Source organism: Festucalex cinctus, chromosome 4, assembly GCF_051991245.1.
Source record: "Festucalex cinctus isolate MCC-2025b chromosome 4, RoL_Fcin_1.0, whole genome shotgun sequence".
Lineage (NCBI taxonomy): Eukaryota > Metazoa > Chordata > Actinopteri > Syngnathiformes > Syngnathidae > Festucalex > Festucalex cinctus.
The window spans coordinates 19,402,193-19,426,781 of record NC_135414.1 but is presented as its reverse complement, the minus strand read 5'-3'; the positions used below and the strand labels follow the sequence as shown (position 1 = coordinate 19,426,781).

The 24,589-nt window shown below is 40.8% G+C and overlaps 4 protein-coding genes and 1 long non-coding RNA gene across 17 annotated transcripts in view; 2 read left to right on the top strand and 3 right to left on the bottom strand.

Moving 5' to 3' along the window:
• Positions 1–19,734, top strand: part of slc9d1 (solute carrier family 9 member D1) — a 22,889-nt gene extending 3,155 nt beyond the window's left edge. The window contains exons 2-17 of one of the 11 annotated variants that reach the window (XM_077519542.1): positions 9,515–10,084; positions 10,725–10,922; positions 11,548–11,624; positions 12,395–12,697; positions 12,849–13,016; positions 13,237–13,416; positions 13,609–13,809; positions 14,987–15,115; positions 15,198–15,290; positions 15,363–15,549; positions 16,048–16,165; positions 16,260–16,455; positions 16,564–16,714; positions 16,795–16,874; positions 16,956–17,105; positions 17,347–18,060. In XM_077519542.1, coding sequence (XP_077375668.1) covers positions 12,443–12,697; positions 12,849–13,016; positions 13,237–13,416; positions 13,609–13,809; positions 14,987–15,115; positions 15,198–15,290; positions 15,363–15,549; positions 16,048–16,165; positions 16,260–16,455; positions 16,564–16,714; positions 16,795–16,874; positions 16,956–17,105; positions 17,347–17,451 — 2,013 coding nt within the window. In that variant the 5' untranslated portion in view covers positions 9,515–10,084; positions 10,725–10,922; positions 11,548–11,624; positions 12,395–12,442 and the 3' untranslated portion in view covers positions 17,452–18,060. Of the gene's footprint in view, positions 1–8,880; positions 10,085–10,136; positions 11,005–11,547; positions 11,677–12,394; positions 12,698–12,848; positions 13,017–13,236; positions 13,417–13,608; positions 13,810–14,986; positions 15,116–15,197; positions 15,291–15,362; positions 15,550–16,047; positions 16,166–16,259; positions 16,456–16,563; positions 16,715–16,794; positions 16,875–16,955; positions 17,106–17,346; positions 18,061–19,588 lie in introns of those variants that run through there. The other 10 variants (XM_077519544.1, XM_077519541.1, XM_077519547.1 and 7 more) reach the window with 10 other exon arrangements.
• adprhl1 (ADP-ribosylhydrolase like 1) lies at positions 1,168–5,176 on the bottom strand. Its single transcript, XM_077519555.1, has 7 exons — positions 4,214–5,176; positions 3,237–3,401; positions 3,020–3,145; positions 2,801–2,941; positions 2,559–2,686; positions 2,163–2,295; positions 1,168–2,089 (listed from the first exon to the last, which is right to left on the bottom strand). The coding sequence occupies exons 1-7, from the start codon at positions 4,425–4,427 to the stop codon at positions 1,920–1,922; spliced, it is 1,077 nt and encodes a 358-aa protein (XP_077375681.1). The 5' UTR covers positions 4,428–5,176; the 3' UTR covers positions 1,168–1,919.
• On the bottom strand, positions 6,344–11,112 carry dcun1d2b (DCN1, defective in cullin neddylation 1, domain containing 2b). 3 transcript variants are annotated; one of them, XM_077519557.1, is made up of 7 exons: positions 9,837–11,112; positions 8,936–9,152; positions 8,697–8,865; positions 8,338–8,468; positions 8,178–8,260; positions 7,974–8,070; positions 6,344–7,902 (listed from the first exon to the last, which is right to left on the bottom strand). In XM_077519557.1, exons 1-7 carry the CDS (start codon positions 9,888–9,890, stop codon positions 7,823–7,825), a joined length of 831 nt encoding a protein of 276 aa, XP_077375683.1. In that variant the 5' UTR covers positions 9,891–11,112; the 3' UTR covers positions 6,344–7,822. The 3 variants fall into 3 exon arrangements, with proteins under 3 accessions (XP_077375683.1, XP_077375684.1, XP_077375685.1); XM_077519558.1 differs by having other exon boundaries at positions 10,664–11,110; XM_077519559.1 differs by lacking the exon at positions 9,837–11,112 and adding an exon at positions 9,547–9,828.
• LOC144017704 (uncharacterized) lies at positions 14,460–17,494 on the bottom strand. The gene is made up of 3 exons (XR_013283231.1): positions 17,353–17,494; positions 15,396–15,517; positions 14,460–15,281 (listed from the first exon to the last, which is right to left on the bottom strand). It is a non-coding gene; the product is annotated as an uncharacterized LOC144017704 (long non-coding RNA).
• On the top strand, positions 19,182–24,440 carry grk1a (G protein-coupled receptor kinase 1 a). Its single transcript, XM_077519553.1, has 8 exons — positions 19,182–19,464; positions 19,589–20,265; positions 20,369–20,496; positions 21,247–21,404; positions 21,506–21,589; positions 21,682–21,806; positions 22,941–23,142; positions 23,233–24,440. The coding sequence occupies exons 1-8, from the start codon at positions 19,407–19,409 to the stop codon at positions 23,523–23,525; spliced, it is 1,725 nt and encodes a 574-aa protein (XP_077375679.1). The 5' UTR covers positions 19,182–19,406; the 3' UTR covers positions 23,526–24,440.
• Positions 24,441–24,589: the final 149 nt, after the last annotated feature.

The window sequence follows — 24,589 nt, the reverse complement described above, 5'->3', positions numbered from 1 at the left end:
TCTTGATTTCATCGACTGCTTTGATGTTTTCAGTCCCAGTTCCTTCTGCTCAGTCATGGCAAACTTGGCCACAATATCTTTCACTCTGCCACCCCGCTTCAGCTTGTGCTCTCGTCTTTCTTTGCTACTTTTACTCATCGCATGTCCACCATCTTGTCTGTGATTTTGAGCACCTGTCGTGCCTCTGCTGGATGACAGAGTTCCTACCTCCCTTCTATTTGTTAGAGGGGGTTTTGGGGTGGTCTTTGTGAATTTGGACTGGAGTAGGCGGAATGTGGTAAGACGCCGAGGTGTCGGGTCTTCTTTTATTTCATCTCCTTCAAACATTCTTTCAAACATCTCTTTTGGTTGTTCGCACTCATTTTTTTCTGGGATCTTACACATTTTTTCAGCTGTTTCCCCATTGGTCATTTTATCAAGGGCCTGAATCACTGACATGTGACGTGTTTTAAGTTCAGTCTGCTTAACCAATGTCTGGATTCTCTGAACAGGACAATCGCTCTTTCTCTCAAAGGAAGTTGTGAAGACTAGCTCATCCCCATCTTGGGTTCTGATGGTCCGATTGGGTAGATCCTGTGTCAGGTAATGCAGGAGAGTCTCCAGAATCCCTCGGAGCACTGGACGACAGTCACGGTCTCTTAGTAACTTCCTCAACATACTGGCATTGGGGCTGTTGTTGATACAGGTTTCCTGAGAATCTGGTCTATAGAGAATAGAGGATATGCAAAACTTAATCCACATGACTATGTCCAGGTTAGAAGAGAGAACACAACTATGAAATTATCTACGTAATAAAAATGGTAGAAACGGAGATGCAGCTGCCAACAACCTGGTAAATACAGTAAGTACAGTACTCATGCACTGAATGAAGTTTTCTTGTCTGCAGTGACTTAACGTGTCAAAGAAAAAGATCATCCTTTTTTTTTGTTAGTGGAAGTGAGGCTACATATGTCCTTTAAGGGAAAAAAATGCATTATAATAAAAAAGATGGGGGGGGGGGGGGGGGAAACATACTGTAGCCTAGTACCTGAAGGCCAGCTTTGCGTTAATTAGGCACCATTGATTAGTTCATTACAGTATTAGATCATTTGGGTAGAATAAAGTGAAGACACGAGCATACATCCATTATTATTATTCAGACATGTCAAAAGAAAAAGAGTCAGGGGCTTTATATGTCTCAGTACATTTTAATCATTGATATATTATGGTTAAATGACATGCTGTCACTAATATGTTTGTCACTGTTCAAATCACAATCACAGTCTCTGGAAACATGAGTGAAAGTGCACTACACATTTACACACTGTTAAGAATAAATTATCATTACAGAATTTAATGTACTGACAAGCTGTTGGATAGATTCATCTCAAATGTAGTTGTCATTGAGCGCTTTTAGACTAGGATTATGTATGCACCCCATTGTTGAACTATGTTGTTAATCCAGAGAGAGTGGCAGTTTCAGTGTGCTTAAATATAGGTTAAAGGGGAAATAGCGTTAGGGTTATCCTTGGGTTGATGATGTTTGCTTAAAGGTTGAAACAGTTTACTTCTTCCCACAGCAATGAGACGTCATCCAATCCATACATATTTAAAAAACAAAACAAAACAAAAAAACAAACAAAAAACAACAACATTCTACATAATATGAGATATAGTACTGTACTTCATGTAGAATAGATGCTATTAGTTAATTGGACAAATGTTGAAACCGTATACAGTAGCCTAACCTTTTGTGTATGTTTTTTTTTTTTTTTTGTAATTGCAGTTGTTTTAGCAAGATGGTGGGAAAGGACAGAAAGGGTGAAGAGAGGATGGGTTACATTAGCAAGAATCTGCCAGAACTAAAGGACAGTGCGGGGATGAGGGGTCTTTGGGTCGTGCAGTTCCTCTGATAGCCGTTCAGCTTGTGAAGTGCAGTTTTACTTGTCTATGCACTTCTCTGCTGATGCTGCTTTGTAAAGCGCCTCTCCCAGCTCCTCCAAACGCTCCCTTTTGTCTAAATCCTGGTACAGGGTTGAGGGAACTTGGCTTAGACCGTACATTAGGCCATAGAGGCAACCAGCGATTAGACCCGTGGCTTCACTCTCCCCTAAAATAACACAAGTCTCAGTGAGCAGGTGGTCTTTTGAATCTACCCTTCTTAAAATGTGTTGATAGCGTACCTCCATGGAACATCGCTCTTTTGCATAATTCAGCCCAGTCATTTCCTGCAAACAGAAGGGCATCGTAGGCTATCATAGGGGCATCATGTCCCCTCCGGCCCGCGCGGCCTTCTGAACTCCATCGCTTGTACATCTGTATCATAAAGAGTAGTAAGGGAATGCTGCTTATAACTAGAGGTGGGCACTTCCTCTCCTTGTCAGCCCCGTCATTGACAGATGCCCACATTTTCCACCAATTCCTTATGTTGCGGAAAAATACATGAATTGATGAGGACCTGAGAATTGAGAAGGAACGAAAATGTGGGCATCCATCAATGACAGGGCCAACGGAAAGACGGAATTTCCCACCTCTGCTTATGACAGTATTCTGAAATGAAACTGAAAAAAGGAACTTACCTTATCTGTGTCTTCAGCATCATAGCGATTGTCAAACAATGGTTTATTCTGACCTTCTTTTTCGAGTTCCCGTTCTTCCAAGTAAAACTGCCACTTAGCCTCAAAGTAGAACCAGTTTTCCTGATATTCTGTAGAGAAAAATATGCATTAGTACAATGACACAATGATCCATATATTGGTTGATTCTGCCATACTGTGTCGTTAGAAACTTAAATCAATCTGAACTAAAAACCTTGTCTTACCTGCCATATGGCGTATGGTCTTCCTACAGTACTCCTCAGCGCAAGGAATGACTTTCATAAGCTCACGGCCCCAAGTCCCAAGTGGTTTTCCCTGGATTGCATAGGATGCAAACAGTGCTGTTGTCAGGGAACCCAAAAACCCTGAAAGACAGTAGTGATATCGTCATGTGGCATTTTGAATTCAATAGCTACAAACAAATGATCTTGCCGCTAGATCACCTGTCGGATGGTTGTGGGTCATCCTGCCAGTTTCAATGCTGACCTCCACTAGGCTGTCTAGTCTTTCGGGTTGCCAGTATCTCATACCCACACACATGGCTTTAGCAGCGCCCCCGAATCCTGACCCTGAACAGACACGCGCATTGCAGCATTTTTCTCCATTGAAAATACTGTACATTTTTACTGAGCGAGAGAAACATCCCCAAACCCCAAAAACCTTTTTCATTGAAGGGCGTATGCCAAGCGAGGAGAAAATTGTGAGGTTTGAGGTGAACACAGGGTTCCACAGTTGAAGGATCAGGGTTTCTACCCTGGAGAGACACCATGGCTTCAACATAGAGACGCACCAGCTCACGGTAAAGGTCCTCCAGACACCAGTAATCTGCATGTACACAAACACGGAGTGATTCTGAATCATTCATAACTGGCACGCAAGAGGAGACGAGTGCAAGCTAAGTTTAGCCTCAGCCTACAACGCGACAGATTAGAACAAGCATGCCTTGAGCAAATGGAGACATTAAAACACTGTGAAGTCAGCTGAGATCCACAAACAAATCTCATTGCCACTGACAATGACCAACTGTAATTGAGAGTTCATTCACCCCTTTAAATTGATAGAAATACTGTCACAAAGCAACGGAAGATTTACAAGATAGTGTCCGTTCTCTGAAAAAGAAAAAGCAGGGAGGAATATAGTTTTCGATATGTCTCTTTTCCATTTGTTTCTGCCGCTTTTATTTTACACACCCACGGTCAGAACATTAGAAGGGAAACTCTGCCATTAATACAGTCTAATGTTTCAGTCTGGCTGCGGCGCGTGTTTATGTACATGTGCATATCTGCATGTGGGCTGGCATTCCGGCATGTGGCTAAATGGGGATACCTAATCTCAAAAGATGTCATCACCATTACTGCAGCCTTGTTACCAGCAGAGTCTGACCAGCTATTGTTCAAGAGGGAGAGAGCTAAGCTTGTGTATGCTATTTTCAACTCGACTGTGCTGAAAATTTATTGCCATCCTTTGCGGGGCTTAAGATGACATTCGGGTGAGGACAAAGATACTGTATTACGGTTTGTATTTTGGTTGGTGACTGGATGCAAGGATGGTGAGTGGTCTACAATGACATTCTTTCAGAAAAAAAAATGTACTCAAATACTAAACTTATTCTCAATCAACATGGATCCCAAACGTACCTGTTATAAGTGCCTCTGCCGTGGTCATGTGCATCAAGGTTGCATCACTCAGCGGCCAGTTATCGGCGTCCAGTTTGAGTGCTCCCAGACCGCCCAGGGACACCAGTTCTTCTTGGATCTTTCTGCCTGATGTGCAACTTTCCCAGTGGCCTTTTCTGAAGCCTAAGGCATCACCGGCACCGCCCAAAACCATACCTGCCTTGAATTTCTCCATGGTCCTGCGGTTTGCTGTTCAGATAACAACTTCTAAGTTTTTCTGTTGATGCTTTTCTCTACCGCCCCAGAGGACTCAGAAAAGTGGTCTGGTCTGGTATCACTGCAAAATTTCCTTAAAAACGTTCTTCGGTGCCAACAGTATTATTGTCATTCTTTCTTTACCATTCCCATTATTGCAGCTGTCCTCTAGCTTTTCACCTGTTGTCCGTATCAATTCCAAGTCAGAAATGCACTTAGTTTCAAGGATGGTCACTCGCATCAAAGTTTCGTGTTGTCATCCATGCTTCTTTATGCTGGTCATGGTATGTCCACAGGAATCGGGTGTCTCCTAAAAAGGCAATCCCCTTGGCCCTAAGGCTTAAAAGACAGTGGCTCGGTTTGGGGCAGTGATGGGGTCTGGATGCACTTTAAGAGATGCTAATGTGCTGCTCGTCAGCTGGTGCTGTTGATATTCCACCCCAACCCATGGGAGGAGGAGAGTAAGGTTCCATCCTCAGTCCAACCAATCATTCACTGAAGCTGACTCTAATCCTCTGCACAACATTTCAGACATTTTCAAACACGTCACACTTTGGTGCTGTGCTGCCCAGATGTTCCGCTCTTTGTCAAGCTTAAATGATATCTTCATTTTACCTATTGCACCAATAACTCAAATGTGTTATTTGAAACCTCCCCTGAGTTGCCATTTGATTATAGACCCAGACATCTAAAGTAACAGGAGACAAAGCATTACCACAAGAGCTTATGATGACTATGACGATGATGATATGAAATCGGAATGCAACTGGTTAAGAGACAACTGTTACAGAGGACTCGAGGAGACACTGACTCTCTCTCTCACACAGTGGCTGGCAGTGCTTCACATTCAGCAATATCACAAATGTTACAATGTTTACAAACTTGGAAACAAATTCTAGGAAATAATAGGAACAGGAAACGATTGTGTCAATCCAATGACTTGGTGATCGTAAATGAAACTATTAGCATAAGATAATGTTATAGTTATAGCTACCCTATTTGTAATGAAGAGTTTTGTTAATCGTTGCTTTTTGTTCCTTTGCTGGCACACTAAAGGTTTGAAATGTGCTAACAGGTCACACTGCAAAGACTATGATATGTTAGTTTCTGGTTTGTTTTGAAAAATGAACGATACATGGATTCATACTGTTGGTGTCCAATGTTTTATTTTTTAAGATAAAGAGTTTTAGAACAACCTTTAGTAAGGTAAGGACACATTGTAAATGACTGTTATTGGACTCATTTAGCAGAAATCAGTCAAACAAGGGATTTAAATCTGAAATTTATATCTATATTCACCATCATCACGACGTGAAAGTGTAAATAATAATATAAGTGGTTAGGAAAATGGATGGATGGAAACTGACTGCACTTTAAGCCCTTGAACTTCTTTTTCTTTTACAACAGCCAGACAAAATCTTCTCCAATGAAAATACACCATTGCTCCCTTGAAAATGTCACTTGGCATTTTGCAATGTAATTTTATTGAATTTTGCATTGCCAAATGTAAAATATATGCTTTGAATCTTTTATAACCAGTAAATTTGTTTTTTTTATTTGTGATTGTGTTTCTCTGCCATAACAATAGTTTACATGCTTAATCAATTCTATGAAATCGTACCAACATAATATGGTACAGTATACAGTAGGCCTGTAGAATGGAGTTATCTGATTGTCATGTCATGTTTATAACTGTGAAAGTCCCACTCAGTTTTTCACACAAACTGCAAAAACAAACTGTATTATACATATAAATTCAAGAGCTACAGTAACCAAATAAAACAATGTATTCATTTACTTCAAGCTCATGTGCAGTCAGTGACTCAGTTGCTTACATGCACATTTCAGTTATATCAAACACATTAGCACTGACCACCACTAAATGTAATGTCTTAATCCAGTTCACACACATGCTTTATTGACATTCTTTTGTAAAACATTTACACCTTTGGGACGTAACAATCACTTTCCTTTGCCATGTAAACCTGTCAGGTAACCAGAAACAGATGGCTTGTACCAAATGTAACACATTGCCCATCTTTAGGATGTGACATTTTCCTATTCGAGAGCCACAATGTCATGCAATGAGGTCACCAGCAATCAGTTACATGAGGTTTCACATCTGCATATTTTTCAAAAGGATGTGCATGAGCCCGATGCTGTGAAACATGGCCGTAACTCACGATGGATAAAGATTTATCGTCTCGCATTCACATTCAACGCAGCTTTAAAGATCATAATAGTTGACAGCTTTGTGAGGACAACAGTGCAATATTGCAGGGAAACAAGATAATTTATACAGATGGAAAACAACTAGAGGTGACATTTTAGCCTTTCCGAACCTATTCAAGCGTGGTCAGACAAGTCCAGGCTTGTAACGTTCTGTCACCCCTAGATGGCAGCAACAATGTCCGTGTGACCTTTTCTGAAATACTTTCTAGTATCAAACTAAAAACTCAAACAGTGTAAACAAAATACATTAAAAATACTGATGGATTGTATGTTGATGTAAAATGTAGCAGCTTAGTGTGATACAAGTTTGCAAAACAGTGTAAATCAGTGCAGTTTGTAGTTGGCAAGTCATCTTCACCAGGGTACTCAAACGGTTCATGCGCCAGTCAGTTTCTAGCTGTGCATTGATTTACACACTCCTGAACTTATTGAAAAATAAAAGGCAACTGTATTTAAAGTGTATGCAATTGAGGAACAACTACTAATTATTAGATACAGTATTACAATTACTGTTATTTTGCTGGTATTGAACTTGAAATGCATACTCTTCTGACCAAATGTCAGATTCGAGTACAAAATGCAGAGCTGTATATTCAAATCATTCCACATTTAGATGTGAATTTCTAATTAAAAAAGCAAGTTAAAATCATGAACCCCGCCCAAAAACACTCATACACTGACAGCAAGTGCACATTTTGCTCAGCTCTCACTGTGATTGTCAGTGAGATCGTCAATGGCACTGCTTCATTCGACAAACATGCATGATTCGGCGTATTGTTCAATTCAGTGACGAAAGGAAGACAACACTTGCTGCTGCACCAATAGCTCACTCTTACTGACTCCCCACCCCCACCCCCCAATGTGCAAAAGTTTTAGGTCAGTGAGCCAAGTCCACAGCAGCATGATAAATGTTTGTCCATAAATGATAAGTACCAGAAGACCATCTGAAGCCCGCTTGGTAGTTGACAGAAAAACATCTCGGTGCAGCTTCATCCACGAACGACCAGGCATCTTATGCAGGCTCAATGTTCGACAACTCTGCAGATAAGACAACTGAGGATGTCTTTTTGGCTTATGTGTTTAAAAAAAAATCATTTAAAAAAATAACTGTGAAAGAAGTCCAGTCAAAGCAGGAGTCAAGCACTATGTCATGCCGCTCTTGCCCCCCATTACAATTGGCCGTGCAAACTCCACAAAGTCATCTATGAGAACAGGCCATGCCCCTGAGGAGCGAGAGAAGAAAGGTATTAGCTAGGTTTTGTGCATGTTAAATATCCCAACGTCATTAGCTCACCCTCTTCATCATAGTTTGACATGTCGTCTGCAATCATATTGCCAAAGTCCAGAAGGAGATTCCATGTGTCTTTGGGGATAGAGCGCTTGTGATGCTCCTGCGCAGCAACCAAACATTTAATTAGAGGGGGAAAAAAATACATGCTCATTACACCATAAGCTGATCCGTATCATATGGTAAGTAGTGACAACTTTCTCCATTCACCTGCAGGAATCTGTTCCAAAGATCCAAAAACTTGAAGCGACCTGTGAGAACTAGATTCCAGTAAGCCACGGCCATCTCTAACTCTGAGACATTAAGAATGACGGAGAAAATCAGTCTGAATAAATACCCGCCATAAAAATAATTTTGCTTTTGGCCTTACCTAAACCTTTCTGCCCAGGATTCTTGGCAAAGTTAAAGGTAAACTGGTAAAAGTCTTTAAACTTCCCGGTGTCTTTTAGCTCTTGCTCTAGTCTGGGAAGGATGCCCTTCAGTTTTTCTGGAGTGTCACAGCTAGGGGAGAGGGGTAAAGACAAATAATAGATTTTACACAATATAATTACTCTAAATCAGTGGTTCTTAACCTGGGTTTGCATGAATCGAGTATCCCTTTAAGAACCACTGTTCTAAATCATCAGTACGGGTCTTATACAGAGTAACATTAGACAATATTTTTTTAAAGCAATCTTTTCAGTCACAATAGAAAATTGATTTTTTAATACGTATTTCACTATTACTCACCCAAGGTCAGCCATTCCATCCAGGAACTCTTTCTTGCTAAACTCGCACTGTGTGGCTGCTCTGAACTTCCACGCTACCACCAATATGCTCATGCTCGCCGGGTCTAGCGTCAGGTCATCGCAAAATTGCTGGATTCCATCGATGCCAATCTTATTCTCATCCTGCGGATCTGCAAAGATTGGACAGAAATGTAATCACATTGTTGTAAACAGCCCCTGAGAAATGTCACAAATACTCACCTTTATATCTGTTGTAGAGCTGTTCCAGCTTCTTGCGATCTACTGAATTTTTCATGGATTCTTTATAGTAAAGGTCCGGATTCTGGAAGTAGTTGTCCGTTGCAACTTCTAGTTTCCAGTCATTCTGTGACAGGCAGTAAACGGCAGTTCTCTCTCCTGCCTGTGTGAAGGACATAAACTGCCGAACCTTGTCTCTCTGTGATGACTTTAACTTGTGCTGGAAGAAGAATCCACGCCAAGGACCATATGGTAAACACAAAGTCAGATGAATGCACCATTACTTCACATTTGAGATCAACACAGGAAGAAGAAAAAAAGTACTTGATACCAGGTCCGAGTCTACTCAAAAGTGTACTGTATACAGAACATGAAAACCTTCAGCAGCAACTCCTATAAGATGTGGCACACATTTGATACAGATATAAATGTGTAGAAACATTGTTCAATATAAAATAGTCACAACACGCAGGTGTGCGGATATTAAAGGTTCATGGAGTTCACAAAGTGTCAAAACAACGTCCCGATGATTTGCAGAATTATCACACAGTGGCAAATTAACCTAAGGTCATGCACTGCAAGTCTTGCAGAATTGCCGACCCATACCGACTCACCCGGGGATCGAACACGACGATGCTCTGAGTGGTCTCCTGACCCGGAGGAGCGGCTTAGGGGGCATCAGCTACCAAAAAGGGAAAGGTACGTGCCACAAGTGCTGTCGTGCGCGTTCCAAATATATATAACCACTGACCTTCCCCTTCCATCATATTCCATCCAATGCGACACAAGGTTAAAGACACTACGGTAAACTGTTTCGCAAACTCTCACATTATGAATAACGGGTATTTGCAGCATTTGCATTTTGAGTCACTTGTTCTGGTATCGTGTTTTGAATTGTACCTACCATTTTATCACCCGCTGTTTTGGCCAACATATCTATTTTTGCCTCGCTGCGCATGCGCCAAAGAACTGCACTACTGAGTTTGCAGTTGACTCATGGGACGTGTAGTCCAAAGCTTTGCACAAGCCGTGTGACTTGACGTCTAGTTTTTCACTAATCTCATGCATTCACATACAATTTACCTTAGTGTTAACTTTTTTTAAATGTTGCTTATTAGTGACACCCAATGAGGAGAGATTCTGCTGCTGTCGGTAATAAAATTTTCTCTAAAACAGTGGTTATAAAACTCGTAGGCTAATTACATATTTGGGGAGATTGTCCGATTCCGTTTTAGTTTAAACAAAAAAAGTTAAACTCTTATTGCAAAATTATAACTTGAAAATGTTATACACGACGCGTAAGATAAATCGACGTTAATGTGGTTGTATTAGCTTCGTGCGCTTTAATCGGCGAGAAAACAAAACTACAACTCCCATACCAAAGCAAAAAAGTGTTTCGGAGGTAATATTAAAGTTAAAGAACACAACCGAATTCGAGAACAGCGTATTGTTTTGGTTATTTCTTTGCGCCGTTTTCGCATTAAAGCGACGGATCAATGACGTGTTCTGTAAAAAGATCGTTTTCATGCTGTAGGATAGCGGCCTTATCAAAGTTCGGTTAGCTTTAGCTTCGTGCACTCACAGTACTGTACTCACAGTACAGTCTGCGAGCTGCCTCGAGTTGGTTTGATAGCCAGCAAGAAGAAAACCGGTACAACTTTAACTACATAATCAAAGAAGAATAAAATTTCAAAACCTTATCGTGTTAGGAAACAAAATATATGTACCTACCCGGACGATTGAGCGACTGTCCTTTCTCTGCTAGCACTACTACTGTTGCTGTTTATTGCAGAGGTGGGGGACGGAAGTAAACGTTGAAGTTGGTGGCCAAGTGAGTCGCTGGAAAGCTGCACGGAGGCTGGCATGTTTGAGAAATGTGGCACGACCGGCCAGGAGGGGGGAGCCATCGGTCCGATACAACAAGCTGATTGTTCCCGGTTTACTCAGTCGTGCACCGGAGAGCCAACGCAGTGCACATAATATTTCGCAGGTATCCGTTTCTTATTCATGTGTTTAAACTGGTCAAATGGGATGTTTTCACCTTTCCCCTGCTTGCTCATCTTTGCATAATGGTAGGATCTGTCACGATTTATTCCAAATTCATTGCATGCTTCTTAATCAAAATCTGTCGGACGTGCTGAATCGTTGCTGCGTCGATGTTTCGCTTCTGGACTATTCAGTGTCCGCCAAGCACATGTAGTACAGAGAGGGGAAATAGATATTACATAATTATTAATGTGTCACAAAACGTGATTCCGTGTAATGTAATCCATTAAAAAAATAAAAATAAAATCTCCACTCACTACAGTCGTTGTCATGTAAGTTTTTGGTCACTGCCTCTCTCTGTACATCTGTAAAGAATAGTTGCATTATATTTTCTCTACTACACAAAATCATTGAACAATTCTTGCGGAACAAGTTGTCATAGGCACTCTCTTTAAATATTGCAGTTATAGTGACATTGTACCATAAACTTTTCATACAATGCAGTCAATACAAAGGATTGTGACCAAATAGTTGCCTATGTATACTCGAAAATTGTAATTATACAGAGAACTAGATCATTTTTGCAGACTTGAACATGTTTACATGAACGTGTGTTTTCTCTACACTAGCAGGCCCGTGAACAGTGGCACTATTGACTTCCACTAGGAGTACCCAAGCAGCATTCCAGCCACTGGAGGATGGACAGGCAAGTAGTTTGGAAAGTTAACATCACTCAGCTTTATTGAAGCAGCTTGGGCGTGAGTTGAAAATATGACATACGGGACTCATGAAGGGCTATGTGCAATATTACTGGACAATAAAGGGGTAGTCTTGACCGTTTAAGCCACTGTATTAAAATTTAGGTCTTGTGCTGGAATCCAAACACATGGCTTGTTCACTAAAAAATCTTGCTAGCAATTGGGTGTTGTTCCATAATGAAAGTCAACACCAGTTGTATGCACAGCTGTTGTTTAACCTGACTAGCTGTAACCACACCTTACCTAAATATCCATTGTGCGGTATTGAAGCACAATTACTGTGACCTAGAACATAGTCCCGAAACCATTCTTGACAACTTCGTTTTTTTTATATATAGTTTCCAAGTCAAATCCTTAATGATAAAAACGTAGGACAACATGCTTGCCTCTACTTTTGTTTCTCAGAATTTCTGAATTCCTTTTCTGTATAACTCACTATTATCATTTCTAGTTAGTGGATTTTGGCGTGTTCTATGAATATTTTAGGAGGTTTCAGATTGCAGTGTGAGCTTTGTTAGTTTGTTAGCTTTGTCAGCTTTATTAGTGTCATCGCTTCATTTCACAATTTTAGTGGAAAAAAAAAAAAAGTCTGACATATGACAGACATTTTCTTCCAACCAATTCTTGCCACATCTCTTAACCAATGTGTAGCTGTTCAGTTTCCTGTGAAGCTTCATAATAACATACATGTCTCTTATTTTTGTCTTGCCCAATTCAGGCCCATTGCTCTCAACGCACTCTAGTCAGGAGTGAATAGCCTCTTTGGATGCAGGTTTGTTTGGTTCTGTGCCTTGGCCTGGCTGCGGCATCTGCTGTGCAGCCGAGAGACCAGGCGGCCTGGCATGGTCTCAAGAGGCTCCGCAGAGATGGGGCCACACAGGGTAAAAGCTGGTTAGCCAACAACTGCATGAAGTTGGGTAGCCTCCTCCGCCGAAAGAACGTGGTTGTAAACAAGCTGGCAATCGCCGCGGCTGCTGTCATGCGAGACCAAACCCTTTCAGAATCTGAGCGTCACTTTCAGGTACAAGACTCTGCCTTTTGTAGTGCACTTATTTAATGTTGTTGAAATTATTTTTGCCCTCAAAATTAGAGGCACAATACCCCTTTTGTTGTTGTTTTTCTGTATTTTTTGTTTTGTTCTAAGATAAGTGCTCATCTCTGACTTCCTTCAGGTGCACACAATCCAGGTTTTCCAGAAGGAGTTGAATGAGAGCGAGCACATGGTATTCCAGGCGGTGCAAAGTCTACATAGGGCGCTGCAGGGAGACTACAAGGATGTGGGCAACATGAAGGAGAGTAGCAAACAGAGGTTGGAGGCGCTCAGGGAAGCAGCCATACAGGTGATCACATCATCAAGTTATAGCGATCGCTGTTTTGTGATCCTGACCTACATTTCCTTAAATATTCACGATCCATGGGGATTTCACACTTATTCTGAAATATTCTTAAAGCAAAATCTGTTTCGTTGTAAAGTGAACATTTCTTCTTTTTTCTGTAATGAAGTCTAAGATGCCTCATCTTCAATAATAACGTGCTCGTGTCTTGGATTTAATCCTCCAGGAGGAGCAGGAGTATGTTGAACTGGTGGCTGCGGAGAAGCACCAGCAGGAGGCTGTAAAGAGCGTCCTTGCGCGGAATAAGACTCTGTCCATGGTGGATGAGATCCTGGAGAATGTCAGAAAGGCAGCCGACCGACTAGAAGAGGAGATTGAAGAACATGCCTTTGACAATAACAAGCAGGTTAACAATTAACTTCTCATTTAGTAGTTGTCCCTAAGCAGCCAAAAATACAAAAGCCACCACATGTCTTTCTGTAGATTAACTCTTATTTTTCCATGAAAATAAAATTCAGTATCAAGAAGGTAATAAATAATACAGTTGGAAAGACTGTGTAATATGTTTCTTCCCTCCTGTCTGTCCTTTGCTGTATAGATGCAAGGAGTGAATGTAGAAGCAGTGCTGAGAGTGGAGGACGACGAAGAGAACGGTGGCAAAAGAAAAAACAAATCCAGTCAGAGGGAAGTGGAAGACGACTTGGGCCTGAGCATGCTCATTGACTCGCAAAACAACCAGTATGTGTTGACCAAGCCCAGGGATTCCACAATGCCAAGAGCAGACCATCATTTTATCAAGGTCAGTTCTTTTTTTTACCTTCCAAATTCTTCAAAAAGGCAGTGCCAATATTTTGGATTATTACTATATATTTGATGCCCTGCGATTGGCTGGCAACCGGTTCAACTACTGCCCATAGCCAGCTGGGATAGGCTCCAGCACCCCCCACAACCCTTGTGAGGAGCAAGCGGTTCAGAATATGGATGGATGGATGGACTATATACTTGATTTGTCACCTTATGGTGGTATACGGCTTCCATTGTTCATGATAATTCCAGTACTCTTTAATTAACTCATTCACTCCCAGCTGTTTTACTGGATTTTGACTGATTTTGCAAGGCCCACAGAATATTGTGTTCTATATTTTATAAAAACATGGAACCTAACAAAAGGTTTAGCAAGTATATTTTTATGTTTCCGTTTTGCAGCAATTAGCATCGTAATATAGTTTTTCACAAATCTGTTTAAAACTGGGGAAAAGAGCTTTTTGCAACATGGCACCAGTTGATCTCTTATACTCTGCTGCCACCTACTGGCCGTTTTTGTAATAACTACCTTTGATTCAAGCATTCTCTTCAGTTCAGCGGCTGCATCAAAGCCTTCTGTATGCTCTAGCATTTAAAAACAAAAAAAAACGTATAAATACGTCTTTGGGAGCTAATGAGTTAATAGACCCTTCCAGCTGACGACACTTCTTCGCTTCCGCTGCGCCTCACGGAGGGCAAACATTCCATAACAAATGAATGGAGAGAGCTTGATTTTTGGCGAGCGTTTTCGTTAAAAGGTGGGAAATATGTCAAGTGTCACAAAAAACGTCCAGAGTAGGCCACTACATTACTGCGACTCATTGAAACCAGTTGTTTGAAGTCGCTAGCTACAAAAAAGGAGTTTGTTGAAAGGCAAAGTGGAAGTGGAAGCTTAAGATGTTGCTTTTGCTTGAAACTGTACGTCGATCACTATTTTCATGGTGTAAATTGTCATTTATGGAATTGTTTATGTCCGGATATACCCGGTACTTGTCTTGCTGTACATCGCAGTTTTCAAGCTATCTTAGCTTGTTAGCTGCTAACAAACAAATTGACGCCCTGCCCTCCACCGCAAGGGGCACACTTAAACGTGATGTCACACTGGAAGGGTCTATATTGTATTTTAGCATTTATTCCCAAGATACATATACTATATATTTGAATGTGTGTAGGATTTGGTGTCTGTGGTCATGTTGTCGCTACCCTGCGGCTGGATGTGCACCCTGGTGGGTCTTCCTCCCATGTTTGGATACATCATCTGTGGGGTCCTGCTTGGACCATCTGGCCTCAACAGCATCAAGGTGTGCGTTTGTAGCTGTGTGTCTGTCACTGCAAGTTTTGTATTGCGTTCATTGAGAATGTTGACTTATTTATTTGCGACAGTCTATGGTCCAAGTGGAGACTTTGGGTGAACTCGGGGTGTTCTTTACCCTCTTTGTGGTAGGACTGGAGTTCTCACCTGAGCGCCTACGAAAGGTACACAAAATTTGTACTGTAATATATAATAATGTAACAGCATATGTGTACAATTGTACATGTTGTGTGTAGGTATGGAAGACATCGGTGCAGAGCTCCTGCTACCTGTGCCTGCTCATGGTTGTTAGCGGCTTGTTATGGGGACAAGTGCTGCACATTCAACCCATCCAGACTGTCTTCATATCCACGTGTCTCTCCCTGTCCAGCACGCCGTTAGTGTCTCGTTTCTTAGCAGGAGGGAGCAGAGGGGAGAAGGAAGGTTAGTGTAAACCCCACTTTCAGTGAAGTTGAGGGCTGTCACAAATGAATGTTTTTAGATTCAGGTGTCAGACTCAAGTTTCTGGACAATTTTGTCCCAGAGAGAGAATGTCTGACAGTGATAAAAAAAGAAAGCCTCTATACTTAACACTTGAGTTTACCAAACTTAATGTTTAAACACTCTCCTACAATGTAAACAACATTTTTATATTGTTGTTCACATAAGGATCTCTCGCAGCCGACCATTAATGGCTGCTCCGCTGGTGGATGTGAGGATTTATTTAAAAAGAAAGAAAGAAAAAAAAAAAAAAGATCCGGCTGCAACTATGTTGCTTGTCTGCTCTTTATTCATTTTTTTTTTGTAAACATTTCCCATAATAATTAAATGACTTTCCACTCACGCAATCACTGCTGAGCCATGTAGACACGCTTTGGAGCAAGTTAGCGTAGCGATTAACATTGAATTGGCTTGTGACTTGTTACTGTACGTGTGACACAGGTGACCTTGACTACAGCAGCGTGCTCCTCGGGACGTTAGTGATGCAAGACGTTCAGCTGGGCCTCTTCATTGCCGTTATGCCCACTATGATCCAGGCTCAAAGCGGAGACATTGACAGGTCAGTTCGACGTCACTCAAGTTGCTCCTGCCTGCCAGCAAGCATGGCATGCTCTCTTTTGGTAAAAGCAGTCGTTCCCTTGTGCGCACTGCAGCTTCCTGTTGGGGAGTCTCCGTGTCCTGAAGCTGCTGGCGCAGGTCCTGGCGTCTCTAGCTGCCGTGATGCTCCTCTGTCTGCTGCTCAAATCGTTTGTGGTTGGCCCCTTTTACAAGAAGCTACATGCTGAGAGCAAAGGCAACAAGGAGATCCTGGTGCTGGGAATATCAGCTTTTGTTTTTTTCATGCTAACGGTACGCACTTTATTTACAGGCTTTTTGTGGGCCATTACAAATCATTAAAAATCTAAAAATCAGTCAAATGAGTAAGCTAAAATTAAATTTCTATGCTTTCTTGTTAAGGTTACAGAGTTTCTGGATGTTTCAATGGAGTTGGGCTGTTTCCTGGCCGGAGCATTGTTGTCCTCCCAAGGTCACATGGTCACTGCAGAGGTCAAGGGATGCTTTGAGCCAATTCAGGATTTCCTCGCCATCATCTTCTTTGCTTCAATCGGTCAGATGCAGTTAACCCTTTGATGACTTTATGATGACGACATAGTACACTTGGATCGTAACAGATATTCGTTGCCGCAGGTCTCCACGTGTTCCCGACATTTGTACTGTATGAACTCACCATTCTGGTGGCGCTCACACTCACGCTTGTCATCTTGAAGGTAATGAACTCCTCCAGTAGTTTTTTCATCTAATCCCAAGTCCACCTCCATCTTGATTTCTCTCCCTCCCCTCCCCCTCAGTTCATGATGGCCGTGCTGGTCCTTTATGTAATCTTGCCGCCCAGCTCCCGTCACATCCGCTGGATCGTCTCGGCCGGTCTGGCGCAGGTCAGCGAGTTCTCCTTCGTCCTCAGCAGCCGCGCGCGTCGTGCCGGCATCATTTCCAGAGAGGTCAGTGGCCACTTGAGTATTGACGGCCATGGATATAAGCGACACGTCTTTATATCCATCGACACAATCCAATGAAGATTTTGTTCTATTTATATTTGACCCTAATGTGCTAGATAGTTTGTAGTTTCCTCTCTTAACCACCACAAAACGAGTTCTGAGATAAAGTATGGAACAATTAGTCATCATCAAACATATCCAAATGATTGGATGTCATTTTTAATGTATATGTGGTTGTGCTCAGGTGTACCTGCTGGTTCTCAGTGTCAGCACCCTCAGCTTGCTGCTGGCACCGATCCTGTGGCGAGTGACGACACACAAATGGGCGTCACGAAGAACTGTCACATGACCAGACGGGCTTGCAGGAAGAGACGTTTAGTGGAAGGAAGGTGGGAAATCCAGCAGCATTCATTTGGCAACGTGACATTTTGTCATCACATCAAATGGGTGCTGTTCAAAAGACTTTTTTTTTTGGTTTTTTTTGGCCGATCATGCTTGAAGATGTTTATATGCACTCCAACTTTCTTCCATCACGATCCTCTTTTATTATTAGTATAATACTGTAATTGTACTATAACAGTATACACACACACACCATTTGTCTTTGCAAAACTTTCAATTCAGCAATTTTTACATTCCAGTGTAAAAGTGCATGTGCCTTTTTGACGTTCACACGTTGTGTGTTCGAACTTAGACAGAAAGATTTTTTTTTCTTGCAACTATTATTGCACATAATTGCACTAGTTCCCCATTGCATTCCAAGTGAATGTGCCTACTCAACTTGCTGCTCTGCATAACTGCTCGTCAGCTCTTCTATGGCATTATGTATGCTGTGTAAATGTCTCTGTACAGTATATACTTATTTAACGAGCTTTTTCTATATTACTGTTAATGAAAAGGCTTTTTTTGTTTTTGTTTTATTGTTTATTTATTAAACGAATAAAAAACAAACAAAAAAGATTTATTGTATGTATTTCAGTGGTCACATTTAAACTTCTATCTTTTTTTTTTTTTTGTCATATCCAGTTCACACATGTATATGAAATGTAACCCATTACAGCAAACACACTTCGCAGTGTACACTGACTGACAAACTGAATTTTCACCTGTAGTAATAATCTAATTAGCAAACTCCCACTGTCCTAGGATCTCGCAAGTCTATCTTGTAATCAATAAATGACAGTGTGTGTGTTTGTGCGCGCACCTGTAAGCTGTTAACCCTCAAACTCTTCTCTCAGCAGATTTATTTTGAAGCTCCGTCATCCTATTAGCAGCAGTGTCCTTAAATAGAAGTGTTGTCAGATTGCTTTAGCGGACTCAGTTGCATTCAAGTCAACTGAAAACCAATACTGAGCAGGACAATTAAGTTTATGACATGATTGATAAGTGGTGTATGTTGAATGATGGTAGGTTGCATAATTGCGGCTATCAACATTTTTGAGGGCTATGTTTAAAAAAATCGAATAATTGATGTTGAATCGATTTTCCTTTTCAAGCCTGATATTGATTCATAAAACCATGAAATCGATTATTTTAATATCTCTTTTTCCCATAAATTCATCCATCCGTCCGTCCATCCATCCATTGTCTTAACTGCTTGATTCTCATAAGGGTCGCGGAGGTGCTGGAGCCTATCCCAGCCACCCTGAACTGGTTGCCAGCCAATCGCAGCAATAAATTCATAAGAACATAATTATAAAGGCCTTTTTTTTTTTTTTTTGGTATCTTACCGTTTTCTTGAAATGTACTTTCATCCTTGCTGATGTCACTGTTTGTGTATAACATCTACGGTGATTATAACGTGTTACTTTCATTAATAAACTAAATCATTTTCATCATCTGCAAAATTTAACTTGGAATTCTAATGTTTGTGGAGTTTTTATCATGTGCTTGATATTTGAGAATTGATGTTCTATCAATATTGGATTGAAGTGAAGTGAATCGAATCTGAGAAAATCGAACGGAGCTCAGGAAATTGGAATCAATACCCAGCTCTACTGTTTTTTTAACACCTACTGTTAGATGTACCTCATGAGGGCACCATAAATTTATACTTCCGTGAATATATTAAGAAATGTTTGTATTGTGTACTTGATTACTCTGTACTCAGTGGAATTTTACTGCAATGAAACAAAATTGATATTAATTAAAATATTTCCATTGTTAGGCCTGCTAAAATGTAATGTCAGGTGAATGAGCACTTACCAGCGTCCCCGCCTGCCCTTCCACCAACTGTAGGTTAGTGAAGGATAAACCCAGAGTGGATAAAGCCCTTTGGGAAAATGATGAGTCAGTCAGAAATGAATGTGTGAGAAGAAGGACTCTCAGGTTCAGCCAGCCTCACTCGAGGAACCACCCTGTTGTACGCTCTATTATTTTTGTTTTTTTTTCTCATCTTTATTTTCTCACATAAACAACCTCTTTTTTTTTTTTTTTTCTCTACCCCACTACCATCATCATCATGGATATTGGCGGTCTGACAACAGTGGTGGCCAACTCGGCCTACATCTCCGCCCGCGGGAGTTTTGACGGCACCGCCAACCCCGCAACCAACCGCGACAAGAAATATCACTCCCGCCTCAAGCTGCCCCACATCACGGTGTGCGAGGGCCTCAGGGAGACTTTAGATTTGGGCTTCCAGACCGTCTGCGTCGAGCAGCCCATCGGCAAACGCCTTTTTCAGGAGTTTCTCGACTCCCACAGCGAATACAAGGGTCCGTGCCGCCTGTGGAAGGACATCGAGGACTACAACCTGGCAGAGGATGAGGACCGAGTGAAGAAAGCAAATAAAATTTTGTTGCGCTACATGGAGCCCGGCGTCAAGTATTTCTGCCCCTTCCTGCCCGAAAACAGCATCACAAAGGTCAAAGACAAACACCAGGAAGCCGGGGATGACCTCTTCGGTGAGACGTTGGATAATGTGATGGACTTTCTCAAGGAGGTGCCATACACGTTCTTTTTGGAGAGCATGTATCTAAAGAGGTTCCTGCAGTGGAAGTGGCTGGAGGTGCAGCCGGTAGGAGAAGACTGGTTTCTGGATTTCCGTGTGCTGGGCAAAGGGGGGTTCGGGGAGGTGTCTGCTTGTCAGATGAAGGCCACGGGGAAATTGTACGCCTGTAAAAAGCTCAACAAGAAGAGACTGAAGAAGAGGAAAGGCTATGAGGTAAAGATTTTTTTTTTTTTTAGGGGGTCATTTCCTGCTCTAACCCTGACCCTGAACTCGAAACGGGCGTGAAATGGTGTCTGCTGAATGTTGAACCCTGCAGGGAGCCATGGTGGAGAAGAGGATCCTGGCACGAGTTCACAGCAGGTTCATTGTCTCCTTGGCTTACGCCTTCCAATCCAAAACTGAGCTGTGTCTGGTTATGACCATCATGAATGGAGGTGACCTCAGGTGAGCCTGACCTCACTTTCGGCATACTTAGGCTACAAGTAAATTATTGAAAGATGACTTCAAATACAGTATTCTTTTATTATTATTATTAGGTGTTTTTTTGGGGGGGGCAGCGTTATCACAGTCATTCTGTTTCAGACCATTTTTGAACAGGGTTGCCCAAGCTACCAAAGCTTTTTTTTTTTCCATTTTTCAATATTTTTGACTGCTGCACACGCTCATCCTGCTTTTTCTTATCAATTTATTATTTGCATAATTTAAGATGGGGAAAACATGACCTATGGCGTATGTAAACATTTATTAAATGCTTTACTTTAATGCATGTAGTTATGTTTATTGCTCAAACTCCAACAGCTACCTTTAATGTTGGCTAAAAAGGATCATCTGCGGTCAAAATGAATAGTGTGATTAATCTGTGGTAATACAATGAATAACGCGATATTTTTTTGTGATTAATTAATTAGTTAATGCTTTAACTTTGACAGCACTAATATATATATATATATATATATATATATATATATATATATATATATATATATATATATATATATATATATATATATATATATATGTGTATATGTATATACACAAAAAAAATTAAAGTGGCATTATTCAATTTTTCTAAAAGGAAAAAAATTGGACAGAATGGCGTTTGGTTTGGCTTCTGGTTTTGTTTCCTATGCATGTTTATAACCTAAAGTTGAAACAATCCAACATTTCCCGACGCTTCCCACGTTTCTCTATCAGGTATCACATATATAACGTGGACGAGAACAATCCAGGTTTTGCCGAGCCGCGGGCTTGCTACTATGCCGCGCAGATCATCCAGGGCATGGAACATCTCCACCAGAAGAGGATCATCTACAGAGACCTCAAACCCGAAAATGTGCTGCTGGACAATCAAGGTCAGATGCAGATTCCACACGCTGACTCTACTGTACAATTGTCACTGTCGTTTGGCGAGATGATGCACCTGGTCCATACTGACGTATATTTGTCCTTGTAGGTAATGTCCGCATCTCGGACCTGGGTCTGGCTGTGGAGCTGGCTGACGATCAGTTGAAAATCAAAGGTTATGCTGGCACTCCAGGTGGACTTGATGATCATCAACTCGCCAAGCGTTATCTGTCAGTCTGAACTTTCTGTCTTAATTGTTTGGTGTCAATGTTCCTCCGCCTGCAGGCTTCATGGCACCCGAGCTGCTGAAAGGAGAAGAATATGACTACTCTGTGGATTACTTTGCGCTGGGTGTCACGCTATTTGAATTTCTGGCTGCGAAAGGGCCGTTCAGGAGCAGAGGAGAAAAGGTTCAGAAAAGCATGTTTGTCCTGGCATTTAAAAATAGAGTCATAGAGAATAAATACTGTCTGCAGTCCCCTCCAAAAGTATTGGAGCGACAAGGTCACTTCCTTTGTTTTTTTTTAGTGTTTTAGTAAGCTTTACTTACAAAAACTGCATCAGTTCTGCATCCACTGACTTCACCAGACTGTTACATTCGTCAAGCCCCCCCCATTTTTGTTGTGTTGAATGTGTGTTTTGGGTTATTATTTTGTTTATGATGAATGGTTTATATATTAGGGCTGTCAATTGATTATAAATTTTAATTATAATTAATCATCTGTTTTAAATGTACAATAAAATATTTTTTTTCAATTTTTCCTACTCTTGTTAATTAACATGTAAGTGGACAAATATGGTTTCCAAAAACAAATGTTTAATTTGTAACCATTGATACAATAATTTTTGAGTAATTCATAGTTATTTGAAGTTTAAACGATATTATAAACAGTTAAAATGAGTGCAAAACATTGAGCCATACATTTGTGATGATTTTGTTTGCCACTAGGTGGGATTAGTGTTTCATGTTGGACATTGGTGACAGTGAACAGTTCATTTTTCTTTTCATACTCAGAGCAATTGTTATTTGGAACATGAAGCAATTCAATGACTCTTGTCATAAGTCCCCACAAATATGCAAATATTTTTTTAAATCCCATTTTTTGTTGGTAAATTGTGTTATAGTGACTCCCTTGCACAATGTAAGTTAAAGCATCAACTGTAACATCAACATCAATTAATTTTAGATTTTTAATGTCTCTGAACATTGCATTTATTACTTTTTAATGCCATATAAGGCGTTAATTTTAGCAAAATCCATTTAATGACCTGCGGAAAAGCTGTCTGATATTCATCTTTTGAAACTATAATAAAGTTAAAAAGAAAAACGAAAATCATCTTTTGATCTGAAACCCAAATGTTGTCACTATACAACAAAGGAATTAACATTGTTATTCCAATACTTTTGGAGTTTGGAGTGGACTGTATATCTGTGGATATATACAAATTGTTCCTTTGTCCATGCTACATTTTATTTCTATAATCAATGTGTTGTTGTTCTTCGAAATCGATTAATGTGAAGGTGCCAAACGTGCTCCTCCCAGGTGGAAAACAAGGTGGTGAAGAAGCGTATTTTGAACGATCCCGTGATCTACCCGGAGAAGTTCAGTGAGAAGGCCAAATCCATCTGCGAGGGTCTGCTCCTCAAAGAGGTGGACAAAAGGCTCGGCTTCAAGAACGGGTCATGTGACCAGATCAGGGCGCACCCTTTCTTTGCTGACATTAACTGGAGAAAGCTCAACGCGGGTATGTAAAGACACGAGTTGTAAACAAACATGTTGCTTGTCCAAGTCAAACATGAGCTAAACTTTGACCTGCTCAACAAATTCTCCTCAGGGATTCTTCTGCCCCCTTTTGTGCCTGACTCCAAGACAGTTTACGCCAAGAACATTGACGACGTCGGGGCCTTTTCCACAGTTAAAGGCGTCCAACTGGAAGACGAAGACACCGACTTTTTTGTCGAGTTTGCATCCGGGAACGTGTGCATCCCGTGGCAGGAGGAGATGATCGAGACGGGAATCTACGGGGAGCTGACCGTGTGGGGCCCCGTCGGGACTTTACCCAATGACCTGCGACGCGAATCCATCCTGGAACAACCGGCACGCTCCTCGACCTGCTCTGTTTCATGAGGGAATGGAATGCTCACACTTCCACATGTCTGGTACTTTTTCATGCAAAAATTCAAGACGCATGTTTGATTTTATTTTTGCAGCCCTGGATCAGCTCTTTTGTACATTTTACAAAATTTTACATGTTTTTTGATAATGAAGAGATACAGTTTGAGTTGTTGTTTCTTTTTGTCTTAATCTGGTAAGATTTTTAGTCTGATGTGCTCATGCATTTTTTTTTTAATTCGTGCCTATTTTTATAAATACAGCGACGAGCAAACATCACTTGCAGTTTTGCACCGTAAAGATATACAGTAAAAGAGCTAAAATGTCCGATGAGGAAAGGTAACAATCCACAGTTTTGATTGACACTGTCAAAGATTTTGAAATCAGAAAATCAGAAAACCGACGATTAAAGAATGTAACTATTCAATTTTATGTTAAGAGATTTGTGAAAGGGATGGTGTGTAGTATTTAGTGCCATCTAGTGGTGAACACTGTACAATATATTTTTTAATAATAAAATAATATTTTTTGAAGCAACCCTGTCCGTTAAAACGTATTCTTTAAATCCAATCATAATTCTATTTTTTTTTCTTATATTTTGTTATTTTGAAACGACTGAAGTTAGAACCGTATGTTTTGAAGCAAAAAAAATCAGCGAATAAGCAAGTATGCAAGAAAAATGTATTTGCAGTATTTTTAATCATCATCATCATAATAATAATAATAATAATAATTTGGGCGTCCTTAAGTCTGTTGAAACAAATTATGTAAATCCAGGCTATTATTTTTCATTGTATCCCCCCCCCCTTATTCCTTTGTGTACGCTTGAGTATGTTATTAAATGCATCAGTTTCAGGCTGAACAAAATTGTATATCAGCTCTGTAATGTAAATGCAGATTTTAATTAAAGGAGACAGTTGCCTCTGACAACACGTTGTTTGCGTTTTTGGATTGATTGACCGTCGGAGGGCGCTGTAAGCTCAAACGTCTTCTTCAACCCTACACAGCATCATGACCAGTCACATAAAACCAGTCTGCTGAGTCAAGCTCATGTAAGATGCATGAAGAAAGAAGGGAAC

What these genes read in the sequence shown, in the direction of transcription:
- adprhl1 (XM_077519555.1), bottom strand. Translation starts at nt 4,427, where the DNA reads ATGGAGAAATTCAAGGCAGGTATGGTTTTGGGCGGTGCCGGTGATGCC. An exon ending in GACCATACGCCATATGGCAG is followed by an intron (nt 2,687 to 2,800) that starts GTAAGACAAGGT and finishes TTTTCTCTACAG; the next exon opens with AATATCAGGAAAACTGGTTC. An exon ending in AAGAGCGATGTTCCATGGAG is followed by an intron (nt 2,090 to 2,162) that starts GTACGCTATCAA and finishes GTGTTATTTTAG; the next exon opens with GGGAGAGTGAAGCCACGGGT.
- dcun1d2b (XM_077519557.1), bottom strand. Translation starts at nt 9,890, where the DNA reads ATGCGCAGCGAGGCAAAAATAGATATGTTGGCCAAAACAGCGGGTGAT. An exon ending in GCTCTACAACAGATATAAAG is followed by an intron (nt 8,866 to 8,935) that starts GTGAGTATTTGT and finishes CAATCTTTGCAG; the next exon opens with ATCCGCAGGATGAGAATAAG. An exon ending in GATGGAATGGCTGACCTTGG is followed by an intron (nt 8,469 to 8,696) that starts GTGAGTAATAGT and finishes CCTCTCCCCTAG; the next exon opens with CTGTGACACTCCAGAAAAAC.
- grk1a (XM_077519553.1), top strand. Translation starts at nt 19,407, where the DNA reads ATGTGTGAGAAGAAGGACTCTCAGGTTCAGCCAGCCTCACTCGAGGAA. An exon ending in ACTCGAGGAACCACCCTGTT is followed by an intron (nt 19,465 to 19,588) that starts GTACGCTCTATT and finishes GTCTGACAACAG; the next exon opens with TGGTGGCCAACTCGGCCTAC. An exon ending in AGGTTATGCTGGCACTCCAG is followed by an intron (nt 21,590 to 21,681) that starts GTGGACTTGATG and finishes CTCCGCCTGCAG; the next exon opens with GCTTCATGGCACCCGAGCTG.